This window comes from Mustela erminea, chromosome 17 (assembly GCF_009829155.1).
Source record: "Mustela erminea isolate mMusErm1 chromosome 17, mMusErm1.Pri, whole genome shotgun sequence".
Classification (NCBI taxonomy): Eukaryota; Metazoa; Chordata; class Mammalia; order Carnivora; family Mustelidae; genus Mustela; species Mustela erminea.
Window position 1 is genome coordinate 32088160 of NC_045630.1, and position 22440 is coordinate 32110599.

General features: G+C 55.7%; 1 protein-coding gene across 1 annotated transcript in view; it reads left to right on the top strand.

Moving 5' to 3' along the window:
- The first annotated feature begins 338 nt into the window (after nt 1-338).
- The window catches only part of LOC116575916 (sushi domain-containing protein 4-like), a 65089-nt gene continuing 42987 nt past the window's right edge, over nt 339-22440 (top strand). Inside the window, exon 1 of the mRNA XM_032317547.1 lies at nt 339-369. Coding sequence (XP_032173438.1) covers nt 354-369 — 16 coding nt within the window. The 5' untranslated portion in view covers nt 339-353. The remainder of the gene's footprint in view (nt 370-22440) is intronic.

Here is a 22440-nt window from a genome sequence, read left to right on the forward strand (position 1 = left end):
GGGCCTTTGCTAACCATCTGCCAGCTCCAGTGCTCCACCCAGCACCCCTGCGTGCATCCCAAGCCCGCTGCAAGTGGGAGCCCCAGGTTCTGAAGTCCTGGCCCCTCCACCTAGTAGGCTGTTCTCCACCAGGGCAGAGATCACAAGTAGGCAGAGAGGCAGGCAGGGAGAGGGGGAAGCAGGCTCCCTGCTGAGCAGAGAGCCTGATGCGGGGCTCGATCCCAGGACCCTGGGATCATGACCTGAGCTGAAGGCAGAGGCTTTAACCTATGCGCCCCAATAGGTGCATATCAAGGAAGGCTGGCCGTGGGTGGAGATGGAGAGAGACGAGCTGCCGGTGGTCAGGCTGGGTCATGTGCAGTGACGCAGGTGAGGCCCTGTTGATCAGGAGGAGGCTGCCGCTGCCTGTAGGACATCCTTTCAGTAGCCATCTGCCCAGCATGTGCGGGGGACAGAGACCCAAACTGCGTGGAGGGGCTGCCAGGGCAGCTGGCTGAGCGGAGAAGAGGATTGGAGGGTGGAGCCCGGGCAGCTCCCACACTCCCCAGCACGGAGGAAGAGGAAGAGGTGGAGGAGGAGTGTGGGAGAGGTGGGGGAGGAGCAGGGAGGAGGAGGGGGAGATTGGGGAAGAGGTGGAGCTGGGAGGAGGGGGAAGAGCAGGGAGGAGGAGGAGAGGGGGAGAAGGGAAGAGGAGGAGGCGGTGGCATTTGCTCATAGCCAGTGTAGGCAGTAATGGTACAACCACCACTGCGGAGCTCATCCCGGCTATTGGTGGCTCCTAACGTCTTGGGGCCGGGAGATTGATTCTTATGTCATTTTCTGGGTGATGTTTGAGCACCTTGGATTCTGGGTATGTGTGCCAATGGGCCGGAAGGGAGGGCAGGATGTGCAGGACAGGCAGCCCACCTGTGCACAGGTGCGGGGTCTCCACTGCAGCAGAGCCTTGGTGGGGAGGGCAGAGCTGGAGGTCGGCAGGCCCTCCCTCCTGGGGACATGGTGCAGGGATGCACATGAATGTGGTGGTTGGGGCGGGGGCGCTTTGTGCTTGGTGCAGGGGTGTGTGTACAGGAGTGTGGTGGTGGGGGCGGTGGTGCTGTTTGCTCAGTGTAGGGGTGCGTGAGCATGGTGGTCGGGGCGGGGGCACTATGTATGTGCTCAGTGCAGGGGGGCATGTGCATGAGTGTGGTGGTGGGGCCGGGGGTGGGCGCTGTGTGCTCCGTACAGGCATGTGTGTGTTCGTCAGCGTGGTGGCGGGGGCGCTGGGTGCTGGGTGCAGGGGCGCGTATGTGTGAGTGCGGTGGTGGGGGCGGGGCCTCCTCTCAGCTCCTAGGTGCTGGGTGCTGTACGCTCCACCCTTTGGCAGCCCTGGCTTTCAGTCCTTCAAAGACTCAGTCCTCATGGGCTTTCAGTAAGTCTTCATTGAGCGACCCCTCTGTCACCCACACCCCGTGACCAGTGCTGTCACCTCTGAATCAGCAAGTCACTTGACCTCTCCAGGCTTTGGTTTCTTCATGGGCAGTTGGGGTGGTGGGCTGTTCCTCTGCACTTCTTGGGGGCAGAGGGGGCACATGGAGGAGGCAGGTCAGGGGACAGAAGCTTTATAAACACAAGACACAGCGGGATGACTGTTGGCCCGGAAGGAGAGCTCTCTCCTCGGGGCCTGGGGTGTGTCAGGACACGGCATGGAAACACCCTCCGCGTGTGGGGCCTGACCCTGGGAGAGCTCAGGCGGGGTGGGGGGTGCTCCTGCTTGGGCCCTGCCATGGGTGGACTGGGGGAGGAGTCCTGTCTGCGGATGGAGAAGGTCCTCGAGCCCGCAGGAGGGACGCACCTGCAGTCGTCCCTGGGCTCAGGGCCATTTTCATGCTCGCACAAGCCTGGGGGAGGGGAATTTGCACACATGTGGGGGCAGTGATTTACTATAGTGCTCAGAGTCTGCAGCAGGGGAGGGCTTTCCTCCACATGCCCCCTCTGTCTCCCTTTATCCCAGGCACCACCTCAGCTGCTAGAGGCACTGGGCCAGTGGGACACCGTAGGCAGGGGGTTGTGTTTGGATCCAGGAGTCACCAAGGGCTTTGTCCATGTCCAGTGCCAGTCTGTGGTTGCTGCACATCACGTCTTCACTTACAACGCCGGGATCCCACTGACTCTTTACCCGACTGCACTCTGTGTGATCTAGAATCTTTGTAACGGTTTCTCCTGAGCACTGTTGTGCACAACGGTTTCTCCTGAGCAGTGTTGTGCACTGGGACCAAGGGCAGCCCTGGCATTGGGCCTCTGCAGGGAATGTTAGGTTCCTTTTCCAGGGTGGGCTCCGGGCTGGCTCTCCTGAGCTCTGGAAGCACAGAGGGACTGACTGAGTCTGTTCTGGCCTCCTGGCTGGTCGGCGGGTCAGTAGGCTCCTTAGTGGTTTGGCAGCCAAGATCTGCGACCATGGGATTAAGAGATACTGTTGAATTGAGAATTTTTTACTTCTGACTCTTCCTTCCCTTTGGCTTTGGATGCCTGTGTCACTGGCAAGAAGGACATTGGTTTGGTCTTCAACCCTGTCCTGCCCTCGGCCAATGCAGCCCTGAAGGGCCCGAGATTTTCCTCACTGTAGCCTGCCGGATTCAAGCAGGGCTTTGAGCTGCTGTGGGCGAGGAACTGAGGTGGTCTTGCCAAGCTCTGCCTGCCTCCCGTTGCATGGTTACTCCTAACCAAAGGAACTTAGTAAGTGCTTACTGTGTGTAAGTCCTGCTTTAGGAGCTCAGATGAGACATGGGGGTGAGGACTGGCGTCAGGTGTGGGCAGTCCACAGACCTGTGGCTTAAACGACAGCGCTTCATGTTCTTGCAGTTCTGGAGGCTGGACATCAGAGGTCAGGGGCCAGCGAGGTCCATGCAGATGGCCGCCTTCTTGCTGGGGCCCCAAGTGGCCATTCCTGCCGTGTGTGGTGGGTAGAGGGAGTGGGGAGAGGGAGCTCCCCGGAGTCCCTTCTCAGGAGGACACCAGCCATAGTGGCTCAGGGCTCCACCCTCAGGACCTCTGTTAAGCTCAGTCACCTCCTCCAGTCGCTCAGGGGGATTTGGGCTTCAACATATGAGTCTGGGGGTAAGGGGGGACAGAAGTCAGCCCTTGGCAGGTACCTGAGGCAGACCAGTGTGAATTTTGATGAAGGGGTACTGTGAGGCCTCAGAGCTCAGGGGAGAGCAGAGAAGGCTTCCAGGAGGAGGTGATCCCAGAGCTGAGCTCTGAAGGAAGAGTGGCATGTGTGCAAATGTGCGTGTGTGTGTGTGTGTATGTGAGAGAGAGAGAGAGAGAGAGAGAAGGGGGGTGTTAACAATCTGCTGTTTTCCAATTCGTGTGTTTTCTTAAGTCATTCCCTGAACGTTCCCCGCGGTTTGCTCTACACAGAACTTAGAGACACTGATGTGGGGCCCGGGGATGATCCGGAAGCTCACATGTGCAGTTTCCCAAATTACAGGTCGTAATGTTTGCTCTAACCTAATCAGCCAACTGCTAGACACTCCCAGTATTTGATTACAGCTGCTGGCCCCTAAAAAAATCAATTGCAAGTGGGTCCCCAGGCCACCAAGTGGGCCACGTCTGGCTTAGGTCAGGTAAACATTGAATTACTGCCGGAGTGGGCCTGCGGAGAAGTGATGGGTTAATACCTACAGTAATAGGAGGTTAGCTCTGATTGCATTTTAAGTCGCTTTGAATTTATCTTTCACGGGGCAGTTTCTCCTCTCCCAGGCAGACGCTTCCTTTGTTCCTCCCCCTCCTCCTTCCAACATTCTGAGTTGAAACGCACAGGGCTTCTGACCGACCTGTGGGTCCGTGTGTGGTGGCGGTGCCTGAGCTCTTCAGGGGCCTCCTCCAGGCCGATGGGGTGGGCGGTGGCCAGGCCAGCTGAGGTCGGGCTCCCCACAGTCACCCCGTCTACTCACTGCCTCCTGGGAGCCCTCTGTCTCCACCCGCATTCTAGCTTCCAGACGTGGGTGACCCCACTCCGCCGCATGGGTGTTGCAGACTGGCGTGAGGAGCCTCACATGCATTCGTTACCCGAAAAGAGTCCAGAACATCCCAGGCTCAGGGCCAACTGCTCAGGGCCCTTGCTCAGGCAAGGGAGGACACGGTGGCCAGGGGCTTGGGAAATTGTTTCTCATACTTAGGGTTTCCTTGTTTTTGAAGTTTTGGACTTAAACGCCTGGGCTGGGGACCAGAATGTGCTGGGGACCTTTGGGTGGAGAGGCCGGGCTCACCGGGATGGGCAGGTGCCTTTGGAGTCGCCCCGCGGTTAAACCCCTCGCTCCCCTGGCTGTGGCACGCGCCGCAATTTAGAAAGACTGCTGTCCAGCCGTTTCACTCTAAATAGTAAAACAATAAGTAAGCCTCGAAGAGGCAGCGATCATTTGCTGAGCAAGAATATTCTGAGTCGTTCTGATGTGCGAGGCTCTGGGCCAGCCAGGGTGGGAGTCAGAGATGAACAACAGGCAGGACCCAAGGCCTGCGTTGTCTGGAAAGTCACATGTGGGAAATAGTCATCTTTATTTCTCCCCCCGTGAAAATGGGGGTAGAGTGAGAAATATTCCAATAAATGGCAAAAATGATGCTTCTGTCTTAGTTATCTCTGTAATTCAGCACGTCGTTACGACATATTGAAGTATTATGGGCTTTCTAAGTGTGATTATCTGCTATTGTTATAAACGGATAGCTTCGTGGCATAGGAGAAACCGTGTTTTTGTTTTTGTTTTCCATGATGGCTATTAGAAACATAGTAAATGTCTTGGTCGTTCAGACCCGTGGCCTACCCGGCGTGGGCCTTGGACACGCACCCATGCTGCAGGGACCTCGGAGGGGGATTAATCACCGCTGAGCAGGTGGACTGGGGGTCTCCCAGCAGGCTGGCAGTGGAGCCAGGATGGGGACCCTGATTTCCTCTCCCTGAGGGCTTCCCTGTGATGTCACTTGCCTTCCTGCAGATAGGTGGGGGCTGTAACGGTGGCCACCTCCCAGGGGTTCTCTGGCTTAGACGAGGTCACATGTGGAAAAGCACTTACAGCGGTGTCTGGACCAGCATGCGAGCTCCACGGCTGCGAGCCATCCGTACCTCCTGTGTATCTCATTCTCCACAAATCCTCTTCAGCCTGCCTTGGGCAGGTGCTTTCCCTCACATCTTGGGTAATAGACTTTGTGCATTCACGAGCAACTCTGTCCTCCCTTAAACTTCCCTTGGACACATTCATGGTTGGGGGGTACTCGGATAAGCTGGTACTTTCTTGCAGACTTTACTATGCAGCTGTTCTTCACCCCGTGGAGGATCCGTCTGCCCCATGTGTCCTCATCTGTCCCTGTGCCAGGTCTGTCCCCTGGGGCCTGAGGGTCCAGCCCCCGGAGGCTGGGTTGTGGGGCACTGGCAGTCAGCTGCCCACAGCTGGCGTGGCAGGTCCCTTTCTGAGGGTGTGGGGAATGTGGTTGGTGGCGCTACCAGGGTTTCCCAACACACGGGGTGATGGGTCCCGAGGCCTGAGTGAAGAAATGACAGCTCCCAGTGAACACGGTTCCCGAGCCAGACCTGTTCACGCTGAGACCGGGGAGCAGGTGTCGTGGGGAACCCGTCATGTTGGGAAAGTCACGCTCCCGAGCACAGTCCATGGGGTTTCACTCTCCTGACCATGGATAAGTCATCAAAGCCAATACCAAGGCTGAACTGTGATGAAGCGATTCCTGATTTCTGGGAGAAAATGAATGAACTCTGCACACACTACACCAGCAGAGCCGTGGTCTTGCCATGCTTCTGACCGTGCACATAAGAACCGAGAGTTTGAAACCTGTCCTCACCCTGTACTTTTAGGAGAATACATTAGCACAAGTGTCCAGCTCTGCCTTGGGATACCCGTCTACGAAGAGTTATCACAGTATTGGGAAGAGCATTCCCATCAGAATCACCAAAGACTCACTGTGCACCAGGCACCGTCACCGGCTCTGCCTGGGACCTCGAGCTGGGATTCCATCCCCCGGGGGTTGGGACGCAGTTTGACGGGAGGTAATTCTGTCTCCTGCCACAGTGATGGGGAAGGTCTGTGTTGAGTGCAGGCAGCACCGTGGGGTCCAGGAGTAGAAACACAGGTGGAGGGCAGGGGACAAAGGCAGCGCTGTCCCTGGGCAAGTGTGAGGCTTGGTGCTGCTTGGGGGGCCTCACTCTGGCCTGAACTGCGAGTGTGTTTTGGAGACATGTAGGTAAGAGACACGAAGCATTGCCAGGATGGTGAGCGTGACGATGGTGACATGGTGGCCATAGGCCAGCGTTTAGTGGTTGGCTGCTTTATGCATGGTTTACGTGCTTTCCACATATTAATTCGTTTAACCCTGTGACTCAGGTACTGTGTTCATCTCCATTTTCAGACCCTCAAACTGCAGTACTGGGAGACAGGCGGGCTAGGGTGGTGGGGCTGGGGTCCCATCCTGGCCCGTGGCCCCACGGCCTCCCTGCTGGGGCACTCAGCCCCAGAGCCTTTGAGGGACTTGCCAGCCTGAGGGCGGTTAAGCCCAAAACCCCAGAGGAAGGAAATGACGAACCAGAAGCATAATACCCTGAACACTGTCTCCTTCCCAAGAACTCCTCGGGAAGCCCTCGGCGAGCCCTTGCGGGGCCCTGAAAGGAGCAGCATGTTTGAGCCATGCTTTACAGCATATCTGTCCTCAGGTGTTGGACGCTGTCTGAGACACAGCGGTTGTCGTGACTGGGATTGGCGTCCAGAGGGCAGACACTAGGGGTGCCGCTGACCCCGGCCCATGCACCGGGCGGAACCACACGGAGGCGCGCAGCCCAGCTCAGCCCTGGGCCCGAGGCTGGGAAGTGCTGCTCTGGAAAATGGTCTGGCTGTGTTGGACACAGTGGCTGGGGCGGAGGGGACAGGAAGCCAAAAAGATGCCATGAAGCAAGGGAGGAGCGGCAGTCGGAGTTCTCGTGAGGAGCGTCCGTATGTGGAATGGAAAGTCAGGGAGAAGAGTTCGTTTTAGGAAGATGGTGAATTTGGTCCCAAGACATCTGGGTTCTGACAGGTAGAACAGCCCAGCAGGTGTATGAGAATGAGGACGGAGGGACAGGTCGGGGGACACGTTGGCGCTGTGAAGGCAGATTTCTAGTCCTCTTCTGGGAAGCAGTAATTGTGATCAGTGTTTGTGGCCCAGAGAGAAGACTAAAGACCGGGAATTCACCAATGGCTCCCTGGGCCGAGGCTGGGACTCAGGGAGAGCCTGGAGCCCATCTCCGAGTCCCAGCTGCACAGCTCATGACCTATGAACTCATTGCTCAGGGGACCCTGGCATCCTTGGGGGGCTTGACGGGAGCCCCGCTCACTGCCCAGGGTTCCCTGGAGTTTGGGGGGGATTGATGGGAACCCCGCTCATTGCTCTGGGGGGCTGGGGAGGGTGGGCTTGGCTGGGGGCTGGCAGCCCCCCGCTGGTGGATGCAGCTGCGGCTCTGCTATTTTTAAGCGTCTGCTCCGCTCCGGTGGAGGCTGCCAGCGCCTGATGCTGAATCACGATCCAGCTTGCTAATTGCGGCGGAGCCCATGGCCTGCCAAGTACCCGACAGGCATCTGGCTCTGCGTGGCAGGTTCCGGAGGTAGCCGGGGATGGGGAGGGTGACACGACCCTGTGACGGGGGCCAGGCAGGCCCAGTGCGGCTGTGGTTCTTGTAGGTACCCCTGGGTGTATAGACTGACAGCAGCATCTCTGCGAGTTACTGGATTGTGGCTGGCTGTGAGATGAGGACTGTGTGCATCAAACCTGGGTATCTTTGCCATCAGTGCTGCTTTCATTCCTTCTCCTAGAGCAGAAGGCACCGACGCGCAGCCATCAGAAGGCTGCCTTGCGCACGGGAGTCAGATGGAGGAGGTTGCGCGTCTTTGTCTGGGGTCCTTCCGCATTTCTGAGACAGGAAATTTAAGCAAGTCTCCTGCAGGGGAGTCTCTCCCAAGGTAGGCCTGCCTCACTTGTGCTCTCCCTCCCCGAGCACCTGCAGGTCACAGCTGGCCTTGTGTACCTCCTGTGGGGAGGTCTTCCTGCTAGAGCCCCTGGAGGGCTCACCTCCTGGGAGAGCAGGGCCATCGTTAGGCCTGCGGGTGAGTGAGGGTTTGAAGGAGTAAGCTTCCCAGTCCCTCGCTCACCTCCAGAAGGCCTTCTCTGCACCCGTGTGCCTTCCTGCCTCTTCCCCAATGCAAGGGTGATGCAGATCATGGAGCCAGCCAGCACCCTGGCTGGCTCCACACCATGAGGGGTGGCTTTCCCCCGTCGGCTGAAGTGGCCCCTTGGAGGCTCCCAGAAGTTTCTAGAGCCTGAGCTGTCCATTGCAGAGGCAGGGTGGAGTTCCTAGAGCTGGGCTGTCATGGGAAGGGGAGCGATGGACAGCACAGGCTGCCTGGCTTCTTGTACCTTCTTCCTTGTGGGATGCATGATATTGTGGTGCAGACAAGCATGTCACAGCCCCGGTTGAGACCATGGAGTCCTCCTGAGGGAGCATGATTAGTGCAGGAGGCTTGTGGGCCATCGCCGGGGGCAGGTGTGCCCTGGGTGGGGGTCATGGCGGCGGGCCTTAGGGGCTGTGAGGTTTGGCCCACACATTTCTTGGCCCACGGATGTGCCGCTCTCAGGCTTATGAAGCTCCTGGCGTCCCAGAACGGCAAGAGTCACGGGGTGTGAGGACAGGTTCCTCCACAGCGGTCCTCCACGGCCAGCCCGGGACAGAACCGAGTCTCTTTCCTCACTTCCAGCTCCCTCTTTGACCCGCCGCAGTGTGGTTCCAGCCCCCACGGCTCCGAAATTCTCCTGGGAGGTGTTGCCGTGGGAGGATGTGGGAGTGCCAACCCACGGACACTGTGGAGTCATCTGTTCTCAGTGCCCTTGAGCTCTTTGTGGGCCTTGATGGCTCTTTCTAGAGACTCCCCTCCTGTGGGCACCAGGCATCACTCACCAGTTGTTCCTCCTTCTGGTCCGTCTGTCTGCCCGCACCAGCCAATGCAGCCAGGTGTCAGCTTCCACCCAGACCTGGGGGGTCCTCCTTCCCCGTGGAGTTCTCCCTGCACCTGCTCATGGTCTGTGCCGCCGCCTCCCCAACCTGCCTGAACTGAAGTATATTCTTCTCTCAAAGTGCTTCTGTCCCCAAGCTCCCCATGTCCGTCGGTGGCATCGTCGTCTGCCCAGCTCTCCTGGTCTGGGGCCTGGGTTCCCTGCATCCAGCATGCCCTTCCCACCCACCCTCCCCACCGTCAGTGGACTGCTCATTCCAAATGTTCAGTGTTTCTGAGTTGTCTGCTGGCTCCCACATTTCCTGATGCATCAACCCTACCTATGGGGTTTTTGGTGTTCCTTTTTTTTAACACGGATGGCACGATGGTTTCCCTGGTTCTTGTTCTTCCTTCTCTCGGGAAGCTGCCTCCTGTGTTTTGTTCAAACCGTAGTCACTTCGCAGACTTTGTAAGTGTGGTTCACTACCGAGCCCATGTATGTGGGTGACATTTCCTTTCCTTTCCTTTCCAACAATTTGTGTTTTTCCCAGGAGTTAACCATCACCTTGTTGTTGTTGTTTTTTTAAATTTTCTCTTTGGCAATATTTTCTGTGTTTCTATAATAATTCTTCCCTGAGTCTCTAGAAGAGCCCTCAGTCTGTCTTGATGCCCCACTCTCTGTGGCTGAATGTAGTCAGTTGGGTGAGCGATCACTCCCAGTTTCCCTGGGGACGTTACCCCTGGAGCCCACCAACCATTGCCCAGGCCTGGAAGGGCTGTTCTCCAGGTTTGCTGCGATCTCTCTGCCCCGCTGTGTTGGGCTCCCCATTTTCTGAGTCTGTCTTCCCATTTCTCAGATGAACCCTGAGTTTGGTGGGGACAGATGTTTTAGGAGCTCCCTGAATCAGGGGGTTTGAGGGGTAACTATTTTGGGATTTGACTGTTGAATGTCTTCCCTCCTCACCTCAAATGTGACTGATAGAGTTTTGGAGGAATCGCCCCGGAGGTTCTGCCTCCTGGAACTGTTGCTGAGGAATCTGGGGTCATTCTGGTTCTCAGTCTTCCTGTGTACCTGCCCTCCTGCCACCAGAAGCCTCATGTTTCTCTTTATATCTGGTTTCCTGAGATTTCCCAGTACCGTGCGTGGTCTGGGGGTCTGTTTGGTTACCTGTCTCTTGCTCAGCAGGCGTGGGGGCTGTGCCCCTCACTTCTGCCCCTCCCTTTCTGTGTTGCGGTTGTGACAACTCCCCTCTTCGTCCCCTCTTCTTCCTGAATTTCACGTCAGCAGGGCACTGAAACTCCCAGACTGACCCTGTAATGTTCTTATCTTTTCTCCCCAACGTTCCATCTCTTGGACTTTTTGTTCCCTTTTCTGAGAGATTGCCATAACTTTTTTCCATTTTTTTTTTTGTCGAGTTTTTTTCTATCTGCCGTAATTTAATTACTAGGAACGCTTCTTTTTTATCTAATCATTTTTTTTCTAGCATAGTGTTCTGCTCTTGTTGCATGGATATGTTCTCTTGTTGTGTGGATTTGCTATCTCCTCCTCTCTCTGGGGCTATGACTGGTCATAGTTCTCTTCCTGTGGTGTGTCCTAGTTCTTCACATGCTGCTTCTCAGCTTGGAGACTGCCTGACCATCTGTGATTATCGCTGAGACCCACAAGGGCTGTGTGTATGCAGGTGCAGCGGTCTGGGCCACGGCAGGACTCAGGAACCATTGTGCAGGCACGAGCACGGCACCCAAGCACCACCAGCCCCTGACACGCTTCCTTCTGCCCTTCGTGTGGACAAGAGTGTTTTCTCTTTAACACTTTCTCTAGGAGTTTGATTTTGTCCTTAAAACCTGTATGTGGAATTCCACAGGAGTCAAGTCCAGCTCCTTTCTCTGCCCCCGCCTTGTGGGGTCCCGTGGCACAGAGGAGAGTGGGGCCACTGGTCCCTTTCTTAGAGGCGGGAGGGGGACAGGGTGTGGCCTCCAGACCAATGAGCACCCTCACTCTGCCTCACCTCTCCAGACTCGAGTCAGCAGCTGCCCTCCCCACCAAAGAGCAGGGACCCTCCAGCTGCCTACCAGCCACGGGCACCCACTCAGGCCCCAGCCTGAGACTGCCCCCTGCATCTTGGGGGCAGAGCACGCACGGCCGAGAGAAGCCAAACACCAGAGCGTACAACCTGCCTTCAACCCTGAGATCAGCCCATTTTGGCTGTGCGAGTTGGGGCCAGTCAGTGAGCCCCTCAGGGCTGCAGTTTCCTACTCTGTCAGAGGAATGATAAGGTGCTTGCTTTCCAGGGCTGATAGGAGGGTTCAGAGATATGATACATGAGGTACTCAGAACCCTGCCTGGGTATATGGCTATACGCACTGACTTCGTCCTGTCACAGCTCCCTTGTCTCTTCTGGGAAGACCTCCGACTTCCCTGTGCAGGGCGGAGACTTGCACTCGGTGCCTCCGAACGCCACGCTCACGTCCCCTGCCTCGCCTGCTGAGCTGCTGTAATTATTTAGTGTGTGTCTGTCGATCCAACCAGACCAGGCATTCTAAATCCTTCTGTGCTGTGGGTCCTTCCCTGTGGCGTTCTGCTGAAGGTGGTGGACCCATTGATAGAAATTTTTTTTTTTTAAGATTTCTTTTATTTATTTGAGAGAGAGAGAGAGAGCATGAGAAGGGGGAGGGTCAAAGGGAGAAGCAGACTCCCTGCTGAACAGGGAGCCTGATGCAGGACTCAATTCTGGGACTGCAGGATCATGACCCGAGCTGAAGGCAGTCACCCAATGAGCTAGCCAGGTGCCCCCAGAACATTCTTATGTATAACATAAAACGCAGAGACATAGGGTTATTAAAATATTTTTAAGAACAGATCTGTGACGTGGCGTGTGTGCGTCTTTATTAACACATCAAGAAATGAGATTTACCACTGGGTCTAATGAGTGCCCTAATTTCAAAGGAAAGATGCGCATAGACGATATTTTGAGAACAACAAATGGTATGAAAACACCCATGACTTCTGCTGCCGACAAAGTCGCAGGGACTTCTAGCATCACTTCTGCCTTCCCGAGGAGAGGGAACGCTGCTCTTCACCAGGAGACGAGCGGAAATAAAAGATATTTCTTTCTAATCTAAGACCTCTTGGATTCTGCAGAGAACATTATCTGGACTGGGAGCTTCTAAGAATTCACTGTTCCATTTATCTTTATAACTTCGGTCTCCCGTACAGAGCTTGGGACACAGGAAGGACTTAGCATGTTTCTTTTAAATTAATAAACCTAGGACATGCCACAAAACAGGTGAGGCTCCTTCCTTATTAGAAGCTAAAATCTGTAGGCAAATAACTGATGCAAGATAGAAGCTGGGAGATGCTGTAAGGCAGGCAGTTAGGAAGGTAGATGGCCAGGGATGCGTGCGTGTATGTGTGGGTGCATGTGGTCAGGAGTGCCAGGACTGGGTGTGTGTGCATGTGCGGTCTGGAGTGCAGGACCTGGGTGTGTGTGCATGTGTGTGCGTGAGGTCAGGAGTGCGGGGCCTGAGTGTGTGTGTGTGTGTGTGTGTGTGCGCGCGCGGTCAGGAGCATGGGACCTGGACGTGTGTGTGTGTGTGTGTGTTCTGGAGTGCAGGGTCTAGGTGTGTGTGTGTGTGTGTCCGTGTGCTGTCCGGAGTGTAGGGCCTATGCGTGCATGTGCATGTGTTTGTGGTCAGGAATGTGGGACCTGTTGTGTGTGTGTGTGCGTGTGTGTGTGTGCGTGCCTCCGTGTGTGCGGTTACGAGTATGGGGCCTTGGTGTGTGTGCATGTGTGTGTGCAGTCAAGAGTGCATGGCCTGGGTATGTGTGTGCATGTTGTGTGCATGCATGGTCAGGAGTGTGGGGCTTGGGTGTGTGTGTGTGCACATGTGTGGTCATGAGTCCAGGGTGTCTGTGTGTGTTTGTGTATGTGCAGTCAAGAGTGCAGGCCCTGGGTATGTATGTGCGTGTGTGTGCACATGGTTGGGAGTGTGGGGCTTGGGTGTGTCTGTGCACGTGTGCAGTCAGGAGTGTGGGGCCTGGTTTGTGTGTGCACGTGTGTGGTCAGGAGTGTGAGGCCTGGATGTACATGTGCGTGTGTATGTGCACACGTGTGGGAGGAATGCAGGGCCATGATGGAGCTGTATGTGTCTCACATGTTGTGACTCTCTGGCTGTGAATCTCTCTCCTTGACTGGAGCAGGATTTCCATGGACACAGACCATGTTTTATTTATGTTTGTGCAATGGGACTGATATTTTGAAAATATTAAGAGGATGTATTTTCATTCCCTAATAATCATGCTCCCTGCAGTCTGGCCTGTCCCCAGGGCCAAGGAACGCAGCCCCAGGAAGGCCAAGAGAGGGACGAGATGAAGGCACCACCTGCCACGACAGCCAGGGGAGTGGACAGGTCTCCTTGCTGGGGAAGGGCCCTGAGGAGACACGGCTGAGGGCACTACCACCTTGCATCTGTCGGAGACCCTGGTCCCTTGGCATTGCCAGCTCACGTCTGCCACGGAAGGGAAATGCTGCAGTGATGGTAGGGCTCTCGGCTGCCATGCGGCGTAAAGGGAGCCAACGCGGCCACGTAAGGCAGCTGAGGACGGCGGGCCAGGGTGTCCAGGGTGTGCAGGGAGAGGAGACAGGCTGGAGATGGGCAGGAGCACAAGGCTGAGACTCCGGGTAGGGCAGTAGCAGGCAGCTTTGACGGGGGACCTCACACACACTCCGAAGCGTTCACCAGTGACAGACTCACGCCCTGGATGCCAGCAGGACGCCTGGTGGCCACGGGGCAGAGCCTCTGGGAAGAGGAGCTCCAACCCAGCTTACTGTGCCTGCCACCCTGAGGACATCTGGGTTTCCCTCCTCAGACGACTCACCAGCACTTGGAGTGCAGGGTTGGAACGCCACCTCCACGTGACGAAGCGAAGAGGCAGTGATGGGCCGCAGCAGAGCCCTGTGGCACAGTGGGACTGCACACGCTGTTCTCATCACGGCGCACCTGCCCCCAGGTCAGCACAGTCCCCGGCATCAGTCCTCCCTCTACCCAGTTGAGATGGGCCTGTGAAGTCCTCTGCCTTCATTCTATCGCGGGGGAAGGAGCCTGAGTGCCTGCTTCCGTTGGTTGTCCCCGACCAGGACGGGGCTGAAAGCTGCTGTTATAAGTTCCCTCTCTCCTATCTTCCCCACCCTCCCACATGCCAGATTTTATTAAAAAAAAAAAAATCAATAAACAAATTCCCAAAATAGGAGGATTCCTAAATAATACTATCAATGGATCAAATGGAGCCATGAAAGAAAATTCAGAGAAGACATGACTCTAATAGAAACATGTTCACAAGAAACATGTTCACAGTGACGATGAGATAAATTTTGCAGGTTACAAAGGTTCTACAGATTTCTAGAGAAAACAACTCCAAATGTACATGAAGCTTTGTCGACATGTGCATTTTCCTGTGAACTACAGGTTGAGCTTGTCCCAATTTCACCAGGGAAAGAAGAGCAAGCGTCCTTCCTCACTGTGTGACCCGGCCGCACTCTGGCCACTCTGTGGGGGGCACAGGGTCCTTGATGGCAGGGGGCAGCCCCCATGCATGCAGGAAGAGGCAGATGGGGGTTCCAGGCCAGCGTCAGGACACGAGGAGTGTGCCTTCTCCTGGCCTGGTACCCAGGCTGGGACCCCTGTGTGACTGTCCCAGGGAGCTGGCTATACACATAAAGACTCCGTGAGATCCTATGTTAACACGCCTGCTACTCATTTGGAATCTCCTGTTTGCCGGAACTGTGTCTTCTTGAGGGGTGAGTTGTGGTCTGGCTCTGAGGAAGCACCAGACAGAGGCTGGTTCCCAGCCGCTGCCACCCTCTCTTTGGCCACAGAGGCAACCTTTCCCCCCAAGATGGATTGGAGTTGGGGTGGGATTGGGATGGGGATAGGGTTGGGAAGGGTCGGGATGGGGTCAAAAATGGGTCAGGATGGGGTCAGGAAAGGTTCGGGATGGGGACAGGACGGGGTTGGGACGGGGTCAGGATGGGATGGGGTCACAATGGGGTCGGGACACAGTAGGTGTAGTGTCATCTGTCATAAGTAATGAGAGTTCTTCTAAAAATTTTAAGGAGCTCTGCCGTTTTCTTCTGCTCCTGGATGTGACAACGGCAGCCCAATGACTCTTACAAGACCTCCCCACCGCCGCGCCCCGGTTGTTGGACTTTGGATGTATGAGGGCTCTTGGGCCCAGCATTGCACTTGGTCCTTCGTTTGTGCCTGCATGTCCTGTGCTGTAGGAATGAGGCACGGCGATCTTGATGTCCCGTGACTTGTGTGTGGTCACAGGGATGTGGCACAGTCAGGACCACAACCACCACCAGCCCTCCTGAGCTAGCCTCTCAGTGCTCAGGGCGCAGCTGGGAGTCCTTCTGAGAGAATTCACCCATTCTGTTCCTAAATAGTCCGTGAGCCTCGGGGGGACACGCCAGGGACTCCTCTGCTTGGCGTGGACCTGTGTGTTTTCGCTTTGGCTACCCACCGCCGTCAGAGGCAGGGCGCGAGTCAGAGAAGGGCTCGGCGCTGCTGCTGCCCACCACTCGGCACCTGTGAGCCAAGTCCCCACCCTTTCCTCGTGCCCTGGTTCCTGGTGCGAGCCCGACTTAGTCTGTGCCACTGAGCTTGCGCCAGCAGCTACCCCTCTGGTGCCCGCCCCATTGCCCTGGCTTTGTCGACCCGCTGGCTCCTGCGACTGCACCACCATTCCGCCATTCGGTCAGAACGCGGCATGTCCTGGCCATAGAGGGGTCTGCTGTTGCAGTCCTCCGTGGATTTTGGCTTTGGTCTCATGAGCATGAGTACACGCTCCAAGCTCGGGGTCTCCAAATCCCTGTGTACCTGGGTTGTGCCAAGAAAGCAGGAGCTGGGTGCTGAGTTCAGCTGTGACCTCTGGCTCGTGCCCTGGCTCTCGGGTCTCCCTCTGTGGATGCCTCCTATGTATGTTCAGCCCACCATCTTGTCTGGGGCGAATTTCACTTCCATTTGGAGCCTTATCCATGGGTATGGGGGCAGAAGGGGGTTAGGCCCAGCTTTCTCTTTTGATCGGGGGCAGGCTGGAACACATGGAAACAGAATTTGGGGTTATCAGCAAACTCCACCCCCCTCTCCTAGTCTCATAGGAAAAACCATGGGTTATCTGTTCTGACTTGGTGATTTATAGTCTCATTCCAAGAAACCAGAAACACCTTTGCGAGAAATCACCTTTTCCTGGGGCAGCATCTCTCCCCTTTTTGCTTTCTGTGCCGTGCAGCCTTATGTTCCATACATGCCCCTGCCCCACGCCCCTCAGGCTCCCCTGGGTTCACTCCTCAGGCCTTTTATGCCAGAAGGGCCCAGCAGAAGCAGACTTAGTGATGGATGGATGGATGTCGTGGATGGACAGATGGATGGACAGACTGGTATGGATGGATGGATGGATGCACAGCTGATGGGACAGATGGATGGTCGGTGCATGGATTATGGACGGATGGTCAGTGGGTGAATGGATGGTGGATGGATGGTCGGGCATAGATGGATGATGGTCAGTGGATGGATTATGGATGGATGGTGGATGGACAGATGCATGGATGATCGGTGGACGGATGATTGATGGACAGGCAGAAAGATGGATGGCATAGACAGAGGGATGGTCAGTGAAGAGATGATGGACAGATGGTTGAAGGATGGTCGGTAGGCAGATGGACGGATGGATAGATGGATGGTCGATGGAATGATGGAAAGAAGGGCATAGATGGAAAGATGGGCATAGACAAATGGACAGACGGATGGATGGTCAGGGGTGGACTATGGATGGGTTGTCGATGGAAAATGGAAAGATGGGCATAGATGGATAGACAGATGGACAAAAGGCAGAGAAGAGGGACTCCTCCTCTCTGCAGCCACTACAACTCTCTTTCTGTCTTTCTTTGGAAAAGCTACCCACACCTGCCTTGTCGACTCAAGCACACTCCCAGCCGGGAGGTTGTGTGGATTCTCTATGACCACCAGATTAGAAGTGTACCCGCAGTGGGAAAGCCACGGGCATTCCAAAACTTGAGTGGCTAGATCTCCGCCTGAAGCACCGGCCACAGATCACTGTTCTCCCTTCATGTTTCGGAGCTGAAAGTTTTCCGACTGGAAACTCTGCAGGCCTGCCCTCTCACACCTGCTTACCGTGCCTTCCAAGTGCTCCCAGGTGTCTTCATTCTTTCCATAGGTGCTGCCAGTTCTCATCAAATTTTAATTTTAAACAAAGACAGTCAAAAAGCACAACCAGGGAGAAAATACGGTAGGTTCTCTGACAGCAAAGGGAGCATCACGGAGGACGCCATGTGTTGGAGTATCTGCCTTTCACTCCCTCCCAGACTAGGCACCATGAGAAACAAAGGCGCATGCATCCCATGCAGCAGGTCCCCTGAGACAGCCCCTCCCTCAGGCCACCTGTTCCAATACCAACACCGTGGTCATGCTTGTCTTGGATCCCAGCCACTCAGAGGAGCCTGTACTACCCACCCCTGACGGGAAACAGTAGCAAGCACTCAGATCTAGCTCTGGACCCTAGAGGGGGCTTCCCAGTGCCACGAGGAGACCTGCTCCTGCCTGTGTAATCGTCACCTGGGCCCCAAACACAAGTTTTCAGTTTTTTCTTTATTCTTTGCATTCCAAGGCAACCTTGTGTACCAGCCACGCTCTGTCCTTTGCTGTAAAACCACAGGTGAACCTGCGTACTCCATGGCTGGGGCCGAGCAAGAGCAACATGGCCTGGGGATGGCAGTCGTCCACACTGGCTGCCCCGAAGCCCTTGCTGACTTCCGAGGCCCTGTTGGTTGGCGCGAGGCAGAGATGAGGTTCTCAGGGCTGAGCTAACACAGCTTGCCTGGCTGGCTCAAGCTGCACGGGGCCACCACTCACAGGACTGTGTGCGCCTCCCCCAGCAGTGCTGGGAAGATGCCATCTGCTTCCGCAACAGGCTCTGGCAAGGATCCTGAGATGCCCTGTCCCAGCTGGGAGCGTGTGTGCCCTCCTCATCTTCCCAGAGAGATCACCGCCCACACACACTGAAGGACACCCGTCCAGGGTGTACTGAAGACAGTGGTAAAGTCTCGGATGAGGCAGCCAGAGCACGCTTCATGAGCCCCCAAGGGGCTGTCCACCTCCTGTACCCTACCGGCTGTTGCCCGCTTGCATCTTGCTTCATGAAATCCCAGCCTGGTCGCTGCAGAGGAATGAGTCTTGGTGTTGGAGGGACAGGTTCCCCTGTCTCTGAGCATGGCTCCTCCTGGTCAGGTGCCGGTTACGATGGGAGGCAGCTGTGGGGGGCAGGGGCTTGTTGGGGACGCTACAAGCAGCCATAAAATACATCGGATGTGGCTCGTGAAATCCTGGGCTCCCTCAGCACAGCCTGTTGTATTCCTGATGACAGACACATGTTCCTGCAGGAAATGGTACAGTATGTATGTAAATGACACATCTATATTCACACATACTACCTGGATTCCAGCAAGCGCCACCGGGATTAAATGACCTTGGTGAGGTCTTGCAAAAATCACATGTCACCTGCTGCTGGCCCCTATAACAACTTCCAGGCATCTGCGTTCTTGAACATCAGCCTTCCCGGCCCATTGAACCCACATGGTTTCTTAGCATCTGTCCATCAACCAGAGGTCCGGAGTTGTTTTTAAGGCTGTAGTTTGGATCCGAGACTTCAGCATTAGCTTCCTGGGCACTGGTGTGAGTTATTCTGCAATGCTCCGTGACGGGAAGTCGCTGTGGGAGGACCCAGACCTGCCGCTCATCACCAGCTGTGGCAGTTTGTGTCTGCAGAACTGTTGGCCACAGAGCCAGCACCTCCTGCCAGGGTGAGTGTGAGGATTCAGCGGGATTGCACACATAAACCACTCAGAACATGTCTTGTACTATCACCCATGCAAGAAAAAAATGACTCTGCAAGAAGATAAAATGAAATTAGGGCTTTTTGCTAAACCCGACAGATTTAACACATGTGGAGAGTTTTGTTTTTTTTTTTCCTTTCAGAAAACTCTACTAAAATGAGAATTAAGGAATAAGAAAACACACAAACCCCCAGCAACACTTGAAAACAAGAGAAGTGACAATGCAGAAACAGTCTCTAATTTTTTTAAAAGCAGAGGGTGGACTGAGGAGTTGGCAGAGCCACGAAGAGCAGCGTGAGGGCTTGCAGGAGCTGCGGCAGGCGAGGGGCAGGAACACCTGCAGGAGCAATCAGACCAAGGTGCTACAGGCCTGGGCCTTGCGGTGAGCCATCCCCCATGGCATGTGCTTTGCTCACACCTTCTTCACTCTACAGCCCAACGTAAATTCGAGGGTACCAGGTGCTGCAGAGAACAGGAAAGAGGAAGCAGGCCCAAAGTTGGGGTTTTGGGGAAAGCATAAATCCAGACCAACACCCCTCCCACAGCTTGCCCACCTCTGCAAAAACAGCCCCCTCCAGGCCACTGTCTTCATCCCTCCCCTCAGGGAGACAGTGGAGGCCCTCCTCCTCCTCCAGAAAGATGAACAGCTTCAGGGTGAAGAGGGAACCACCTGTCCTGACAAAGCGGCTGAATTGCCCTCTGAGCCCAGCCCTGTGCCAGGGTTCAAGGCCTGGGGGGGTTGTGTGGGGAGGGGCCCCAGGCTGCACAGCCCTGCATTCAGACCCAGAACTGACTTCTGGTGAGCAGCCTATCCCTCTCCAGGCTTGGACCTCCCACCCGAACTCTTGGGTCCATAGGAGCTGGGGAGCTGGCACACACATCTGTTTTCTAAGACACACCTACATACAGCATCAGACACTCACTTTTCCCAAATGAGTCTTACCTGTCACCCCCAACACAGAAGACATGAGATGAGTGGTGGTCCCATAGCCCCCTGCCTGGGCCTTGCTGTCCGTCTGAGGGGGATCTTGATAACCCCCTGGGGAAAGACTTGCTGTAAGGTTCTGTAGCACCTCCCCACGTGTAGATGTCTGCCCGCCAGTTTCTATCCAGCGTGGAGCGGCTGTCTGCTGAATACCCACCCAGGTTCCAGGGGGACACTCCGCTCCTCCCTCGTGGCTCCGTGTGGTCCTCCATGTGGAGACTGAGCTTTGGGCAGAGGAAGGTTAGTGACCTCATTGTCACAGGGTGCAGCGATGGAGCAACAGCTCGGCCCCAGGGTTTGCCGTCCAGTTCGCCTATCCGTCCTCCTACCCCAAACCTGGGCCACCCGCGATGGGGGGCCGCCGGGTCCGTGCCCTGACGGGCTGGCTGTGGGTTTGGGAGTCCCCCACTCCTCAGGTTCCGTAACGACCGCGGCTCCCGGGGCCCAGGGCAGTGAGGTACTGGGATTACAGCTGATGGTAAGTACAGGCCAGTTAGAAACCACACAGGCAGGGTGATGGCAGGGAGAGTCCCAAATGCGGAGCGCATGTCCTCGGGAGCCTCAGCCTCCCGGGTGTCCGCTTGCATCCCGGCAGGGAAGCGCCCTCGAGTGTGCGCACGCGCCTGTGAGGTCGGCGGGGGCTTCTCCTCCGCACGGCTGATTGCGTCACGGACCACATGGGTGAGCTGCAGCTGTAACACCCCCTCCTCCACCGAGGGCCGGCTTGGTTCACTGAAGCCCCGACCCCTGGTCACGTGACTGGTGTTTCTGACGTGGCCCATCTCCAACCTGGGTCATCCGGCTTGTGGGCGCTGTTTGAGGGCCACCATGGGTAAGAAAGAGACGTGCTACTCAGGGGATCCGGAGGAATAGTGGCGAGGGGAAGGTGCGGGGTGGGGCGGGGCAGGCAGATTCTTACTTGCCCCCACCCACTGTCACTGTCGCCTGGGCTTTCCTCCTTCCTGACCTCAGCTTGCCCCCCATCTCAGCTAGATCCTCCCGTCCCCCGCCGGCCAGCCCCGCGGTCCTCGACCTCGTCAGCATGCTACCACCGCCTGCCTCTGGGTAATATACCGTGCTTCTGAGTTGCAGTGATCCTGGAAACACTGTCATCCCGCCTCTCTCCAGCCCCCTGCGGACACGGGGACCGGGGACATGGGGAGCAGACCCGGGATGATGGAGGGGCCCAGGCTTCTAGCCGCACCTCTGTGCTTCCAGGCAAATCCACTGCTCTGGGGCCTCAGTTTACCAGTCCAGGTCCTTCTCAAATTACATTTGGATAGCCTTTCAGAGTTTTCAGAGAAGTTAGGGGTCTTTGCTTCCCTGGGCCCCCCCCCAGAGGTTCAAGACAGACAAGGTAATTCCAGATCTCTCTTTTTTACATATAGTAACAAGGCTCTGGAAGCTGATGCAATTTGCTGAAGGAGACGTGTCCCTGAGGTGCTAGAACAGGTAGCTGCCACTGGGTACACCAGCCCCTAAGCCCCATGAGTGATTCCATGTGCATTGGTTTTCCTCATGCAGACTTGAGGCCAGAGTTTCTCGTGCCCAGCCCGTCCTATTTGCCAGCTAATGAGACCAATTGTAGGCTCCATAAAAAAATTAAACAGCAGCTGCTTCATTTTCTTCCTCTCCAACTTTGAAATCATGATGACCTCGTTTGCAGGCAGCTCCAGCTAGGGCTTTTGGGGCCTGTAGCGCCCAGGAACCCTGAAATGTAAGCATAGTCCTGCTGTGTTTTCGGGTTGGCCAGAGTGAAATATTCTGAGCACTGGCATTCCCAACCCGAACCAGTCACCATGTTCATGAAGCACGGGATGCCTGCTCAGCCTGGTAGCTCTAATTAATAATGCCGTTCAGGTAGGGGAAGCACCTGCAGCTTTTCTTTGGAATACTAGTAAGGAGGTGGAAGGAGCAGGTGATGTGAGCCGGGGGAAGATTAGCCAGATGCCGAATCCCAGACCCCAGATGCTGCTGTTTTAGCAACGGTCCCAGAGGAACAGTGCAAGCCTTAGGTTCACCCCCGTCCTCAGTGCAGTTCCTCCCACTTTGTTCTGGGGTCTGGCCTATGACAACAGTATGGACTGCATCTTGGCACTAGGAAGGAAAGCCTAGTTCGCTTCTGTATCGTAGAGGTTTGGGTAGCTTATAAAATTTTGCAAGAAAAATAATAACAAACCCTGAGCTCTTTCTGAGTCAACAAACACCTGCTTGCATTTTTTCCCCCTTTGCGTTCATCTGAAATCACTGTGTTCCCACCCGGACTGTTCACAAACCCCCACCATCCCTGCGGTAATACAGTAAGGCAGCATTTCACGCTGTGGGTGAGGGTGGAAATCTGTGATGAACGGGGTGTCTTTCGATGCCCTTTAGTGAGTGTGATGTTTTTGAAAGCAAGGCTGCTCATTAGCAAGCCCAGGCTGAGCGGAACAGCCTGCATCATGTGCAGCACTTCCCTTCCTCCTCCCAGGTAGTGTTGTGCTGAGATCAGAGAGACTGATGTTTGTTTTGGGAAGGGGTGGTGTTCCATTAGCCCGGATTCTTCTCC